This window comes from Branchiostoma floridae, chromosome 1, assembly GCF_000003815.2.
Source record: "Branchiostoma floridae strain S238N-H82 chromosome 1, Bfl_VNyyK, whole genome shotgun sequence".
In the NCBI taxonomy this organism is placed as follows: domain Eukaryota; kingdom Metazoa; phylum Chordata; class Leptocardii; order Amphioxiformes; family Branchiostomatidae; genus Branchiostoma; species Branchiostoma floridae.
The window spans coordinates 10,349,445-10,355,707 of NC_049979.1; the positions used below are offsets into that span (position 1 = coordinate 10,349,445).

The 6,263-nt window shown below is 39.8% G+C and overlaps 2 protein-coding genes across 6 annotated transcripts in view; both read right to left on the reverse strand.

Moving 5' to 3' along the window:
• Positions 1-1,315, reverse strand: part of LOC118409507 (coiled-coil domain-containing protein 9-like) — an 11,847-nt gene extending 10,532 nt beyond the window's left edge. For all 4 annotated transcript variants that reach the window (XM_035810583.1, XM_035810601.1, XM_035810592.1 and 1 more), the window contains exon 1: positions 1,161-1,315. The gene's annotated coding sequence lies outside the window, so the exon portion shown is untranslated. The remainder of the gene's footprint in view (positions 1-1,160) is intronic.
• Positions 1,316-2,164: 849 nt separating this feature from the next.
• LOC118409526 (28S ribosomal protein S10, mitochondrial-like) overlaps positions 2,165-6,263 on the reverse strand; it is a 5,811-nt gene continuing 1,712 nt past the window's right edge. Inside the window, exons 2-8 of one of the 2 annotated variants that reach the window (XM_035810624.1) lie at positions 4,322-4,401; positions 3,931-3,962; positions 3,748-3,797; positions 3,451-3,590; positions 3,154-3,262; positions 2,796-2,885; positions 2,165-2,481 (exon numbers count right to left, since the gene is read on the reverse strand). In XM_035810624.1, coding sequence (XP_035666517.1) covers positions 2,401-2,481; positions 2,796-2,885; positions 3,154-3,262; positions 3,451-3,590; positions 3,748-3,797; positions 3,931-3,962; positions 4,322-4,401 — 582 coding nt within the window. In that variant the 3' untranslated portion in view covers positions 2,165-2,400. The remainder of the gene's footprint in view (positions 2,482-2,795; positions 2,886-3,153; positions 3,263-3,450; positions 3,591-3,747; positions 3,798-3,930; positions 3,963-4,321; positions 4,402-6,263) is intronic. The other variant, XM_035810614.1, reaches the window with a different exon arrangement.

Sequence of the window (6,263 nt, forward strand, 5' to 3'; positions counted from 1 at the left end):
ACTGTCTTATGCTACCGTAGGATCTGCTTGGAGATTAGATTTCCCAAGCTCAGGATACTACATGTATGTACAGCTTTTGACCCTTCTGTTTTACTATTGTGGTAACCACATTGACCCTAGCAACATGCAAGACTCCACCCCAGTGCCCAGTCAGCACCAGTTGCTGTCACCAACCTGACAACATTGTATGACAGTCAACGTTAAGCTCCAAGCAGATGTTGAAAGGCAAAATTGTAACATTTCTCAAGCTCCTGGTATCGCATGGCAGCAGGCCTTTCTACTGGGCATGTTTCTCCTGGGCACAGAACCAAGAATGTGAGAAATGTTGCAATTTTTCCTTCCTTTCCTTTCAGGGCTGGTGCTGTCCTAATCTCTCACCAATCTTGCGGTGTTGGTTTCTATATGTTACATGTCACGTTACATTACAAGCGCTGTAGCACAGCTTTGTTCCTAGTATTAGTACCATTATGAAGATGTAATAGCCTTATGATTCCAGACATGATCAACAGTCTGGGAACATGAAATAGCAGCATGCTATGAAGTAATCAAGTTCCTGGGTCAGGAAATAACCATAATTTGTGTCAGACTGAATCGTGAGGACCAATCAGCTCTGCCCAGTAAGTGCTGGGTAGTTGCGAGGGGGTTGTTGTAAATGCATGAATTCCGGTTCAAAGTCCGCACAAATTCGTGGCTCTGACGATCCCCAAAACACACTTGAAGTTGATAACAGCAGGTGCAGAACACCACAGCCGCCTATGAATGAATGTTGTGCATTCCTGCATGATCCCGTGGGCTTGCCGGCGAGAAGCCGTCGGAGAAGCACGAATTCCGCAGACAGGCGTTTAGCGGTGCAGCACAATTTATTCCAGAGACCGCGGCACACTTGCACCCAACCGTTCACACGTCTGACAGCTGACGTCAAGGCTGTGTATCCATTTAAACCACGTCTGTGCTGGCCTGCAGACATCTCGATATGCGGCCGGTCAGCCTTTTTTGGTTCTCAGAGTCAGACTCCATGAGTAACAGGTAACGACAGGCTATCGTAACATATGCGTACAAAAACTCCGAAACAAAGCCAGTGGCGTTAAATTAACTTGAACAGAAATATTAACCAGATATCTATACGACTCCCTGTATGCTATAAGGGGTCTCGTACTCACCAAAATCAGTACAAACGCTTGGTTTTTGTTCCTACCCAGAGTAATCACTACTGACCGACCCAGTCAGCCATTGCAGGCAATGCATCATGGGGGAAAACATGGTGCGGTGTTTGTTACTGCACATTCGTTAGGTGAGATACACAAGATTTCTCAATTATACGTCATAATTTCAGCTTACTTATATATTTAAAACAATAGAATATATCATAAAATAAAAACAAAAATTACTCTGTTCGTTTTGTGAAGTTAAGTCGGAATGGCTTTTGTTCAAAATACTACGCATGGTGGTGCGGAATGGCGGAACATTAATTTACATTGTGCAAAGACGCGGGAAACTTTGAATGGTACTTTCTCTGACCATGGCGATTGTATCCAATGATCTGACCTCACATTGCTGGCCACTGTTTCATGTCGTCTCACAACATCAAAAACTGGTTCCAGCTTATGACAACTACCTATTTGAAATACTCCCATTGCCCAAATACCATGATAGACTTGTTTAAAAAGCAGAGATTCGGCTCCGGCTGTTTTTTCAAATATTTAACATTTCTATTTTGTACCGTTTTCTTTAACCTTTAAGTCTCGCAGCTGAACCTCTGCTTAAAGAGTATGACAGACTGTGTATCCATCTAATTGAATGAAATTTCAGCATCATTGCACTGGAGTTCTTATTACGGTAATCAAAACTGCCCCCCTCTGATGCTGTTACTTTCCATTTTATTTTATAAATGCTAGCGTACTTAGTATTTCATTGCTGTAACATCATGACTCTTCGCAAAATTCTCCCATAAACAAAAAACCCTACAACACTTTATAGAAATAAAGATTACAAAATCCTATGGCCTGCCCATGCAGAATGCATTTTAGGAGTGTAGGGTCTTTACCATCACCTCTCTGAACTTCATTTGTTGTTCAAATTATATCCTCTTTACTGAAAAGGTTAGGCTTTAAATTTGAAGACAGTAAGAAGGACACACATTGAAAACACAACAACAAATACACTGTAACTTCTGATTTTATTCTTGTCAATCACATATGCAGTTTATCAAAGATGTACATGCTTGTTTCTCAGGATTGTTAAACAGATACGGGTAACAACAGTAGGAACTCTACCACGTGGGGTATGAAGGGGCAGGGCATACTATTTACAAGTTCAAACAGTTGAACTGTAATCATTGGCATATATTGTATACATGTTAAACACACAATTTATGCTCAAAGCACAATTCTTGACTGATGACTACTGAGGTGCTTCCACTGGAGCTGTTTCTGACTGTGTCTCTGGTGGCTTAAGGTTATCTGGCAGTTTCTCAATCGCAGTCTGAAAAAAAACACAAATGTATGTCCAATTCTTCACTCACAATCATGGCAGAAATAGCACTCACTGTAAAAGGTCCCTTATACAGTTGCAACATGAGTCATAATAAGCTTTGAAAAGATTTTTAACTGCACTTAGTTGGAAAGGACTGTAAAGTGAAAAAAGTAAAAAAAAATGATACTTGAAACAATCTGTATTTAATACTAGTAATCAAATTACAGTTTGTAAGAATGAATTCCAAAGTCATTCTTGCTAGACAAAGAATCTCTCAATATTGCACAATAGATTTTTTTTATTTATTATAGCAACTATTTCACCTTTTTAACTTCCATTGCCACACCCTCTGGCAGATTCCGTTGTACATACTCCAGAAACACATTGCTGGTGCTCCCTGTCAGATGTTTGAACTGAAATATGGAATAAATTTATAAAATCATATATAACGTATGTTAATCATGAATAGAACATTTCCTGGTATTGGCACAAACCTTGGCACAAAACATAAAATTGTGTGATTATCATCACCATTTTTGCTATAAATAGTATAATAGCATACTATATGTGTTAGGTGAATCAATAAAGACATTAAAAAATATACCGGCATTGACTTTGACCAAAGCCAAGTATCAAAAAATAATTTCCATGAAATAGACTAAAGTAACTTGATGGACTTACATGGAAAACCCTGTAATGTGTCCTTATTTCATACTGCACTTTGGCTTTCTTGTGGACATGAATTGACCTCAGCATTGTAATTCTGTCATAGGTTCTGCGTGGTCTGTGACTGCAGTAGGAAATCAAATAATAAAATGAAACAAAAAGTGAACATTAAGAAAAAGTATCTTTTCAACTCTAAGCAATGCTCCAGTGGTCTCATTATATTTTCACTCTTATCACAATACATGTACATAGCAAATCACAGGTTATTGCCTGAATACCAGATTAAAAACTTCCCACCAAAGGCAAACTTACATTTTTTCTAAATTGAGCCCAAGTTGTTTTGCAGCCATGCTGACAAATTGTTCATAACTATCCAGAACTGCTTCTTCATGGCCTTTACACAGCAGAACTATCTTCTTGTACAGGACGTCTGGTTCATCTGTTGTCTCAACCTGTCAGTAAGTGAGTAACAAACAACAACAATATTGATTTAGTATCACTTTTTTTTTTCACAGCTTCTACTGCTAAAAAATATGTAAATTGAATACAAAAAATCCAAGACTTATGTCCAAATATGGTGGATATGACCGTATCTAGACTAGCACTCACCAACTGAGATGTGCCAGAACTGTAGCACAGAGCTGGCTGGAAAACTGTTGCTGGGTAGGAGAAAAAAGCCATTAGTTTTACTTTATCCAGAGATATCTTTAAAGAATTGATAAATGACACATTTGTTGCAAATTATGCCAGAACTAGCTAGAACTTTATTTAATTATTTGTAAATGTCAATACCTGTGGTCAGTGCTGCCTGCTTAGGAAAGTACCTGAAATATTCATGAAAAAAAAAGTATTTTACAATCAAGCATAGTTTTTAAAAGTTAATGCAATGGCCTTGTAATGTGTACACTCCCCATCAATCCAGGAGATCCATTTATTATCTACGTTACAAGGACAAAGGAAGCCAGCACAGGGGTATACACATGCTGAGTGACCCTGGTTGACCTAAAATAGACCTTGCTCAAGATATGGAGTTGCGGATCGAGGATTTAAAGAACGCTATGGGGGACAGAGATGTCTGGAAAGAATGAGCAGAACAGGTCTGGGCAACTCACCCATGATGATGATGATGATTATGATAACAAGGACAAAAAATGCATGTCAAGTGGTGGTTAAATGTTTATACCTGAGATGATTTTCAGCAGTCTTGGTTGTTGTGTGTGCTAGCCTTTGTGCAATACTTCGTCCTGCCAACAATGCAGATACCTGGGACACAAAACATAAACAATCATCTAAATCATCCTGTAAGGGTTAACAGGATCCCAAGGTGTTATTCAAAAGGAACATGCTATCAATAGTGAAAAAAAAGTCTTATTAACAGGAACAATCTGTAAACGCATCAGGCCTACATCTAATAATTCTTTTTGATATTGATGTTATGTCACACGTGGGGTCAAGTGGCACAACAGCACGAACCTCTGTTTGGCCCAGAACCCAGAGGTCCCAGGGTCAAATCTGCTAATATGTCAAGCTCGATATGTCTTTTCAACCTCCTTGTCTTAATCTTGTGCCCTTAGGAAAGGCATGACTTTTCACACTTCACTCAAGTGGAAATGGATACCTAGCTTCCGTTAGGGATGTCCCTTTGATAGGATATTAAATGGAGGTCCAGTGTTTCCGAAAAGCCACAAATCGAGCACATAGAATGAGCTCTAAAGAACCCACCAGTGGCACCACTCTTTAATATCGAAAAGAGTAGGGGTCCTTCCTAGCCGCGGAGACGACTGTTGGCCTATTATCGCTTATACCAAGGAGGTTAAAAATCACTTGCTTATACTACTAACGCTGTTGGCCGAGAGCGTTAACGGGGGGGATCCAATGTCCGGTAACTGTTCTAAGTGAATGCGCATGGCTTTTGTCATCGTACGTTTTACTGACAACCCATCAAAAACAATTTAAGATCTTGTTAACAACCATATAACTGTGATTTAAGCTGTGCAGACATATGTTTCCTTTAACGGCAGCATTCCGAACTTTACTTTGACAGCGCGCGAAAGTTTTGGCAGGTTTGGACTTGCGTTTCAGTGGAACGTTCTAACACAAAAAAGGGGGTCCAAACTCCGATAAGTTAACAACCAATCCATCTCTGCATATCTTTAAGCATCCTATGCATGCAAAATAACACTAAGCTTCTGCAATACTATTTTTTGTCACAAATATATGCAATATTTTGAATTACGATGCATATTTAAATACGTTTACTTACAAGGATTACCTCTCACGGTGAAACCAACCTGTCGCCAAAAAGAAAAATGGCGGCACTTTGTTTACGTCTGCCTGCGATTACACTTTTTCACTTTCGGCTTCTGTATTTCCTGCTTCAACCTCGTTTTTAACAGCAGAAATGACTACAGGATTTCTTTAGTCGGTAGGGATCGATTTTCTTGAATGATTGGTACTCTACTGACGGGTTGACTAACTCCATCGTGTTGAGCATCGCTCGGCTTCCTTCATAGGTGATTGACAAAGATGGCGGGGTTGACAGCGCCGTGAACATGCGGCATAATTCAGCTCCGATTATCCAACTATAAAAGCAAAGACACGGCATAGCTGTGCTTATTTAGGAAGTTTTATAGATAGCATTCTCATCTGTGGTGGTATCTTTTCACATTTCGTATTTGACGATGAATTATTTAATAGTTTCCCGGGCCATGTTCTCGATATGTTCGCTCGTCAGCATGCACGGAAAGCGTCAAACTTGTGTACTTTTTTCAATCGTTATCTGTTGGGGCTTACCAACTTGGACACATACTCTGACTTTTCAGTTATTTACAACAAGGTTTAGTCCATAACAAGTTGCACTTATTATGTGCAGACACTTATGCATATCTCCGCAAAAATGATTTTAAAATCCTACCGGACTTTGGACCCCTACCGGACTTTGGACCCCTCCCGTTAGTAGTATAAGCGATAATAGGCCAACAGTCGTCTCTGCGGCTAGGGTCCTTCCCAGTCTTACAGTCTAGTATCTACCCCCACCCACCCATTTGCTGCCACTGTGTCTCCCTACTTTGCCCCTGATGATGAGGTTATTTTGAGGGTGTTGCCGATGTATATGTCACAGTGGA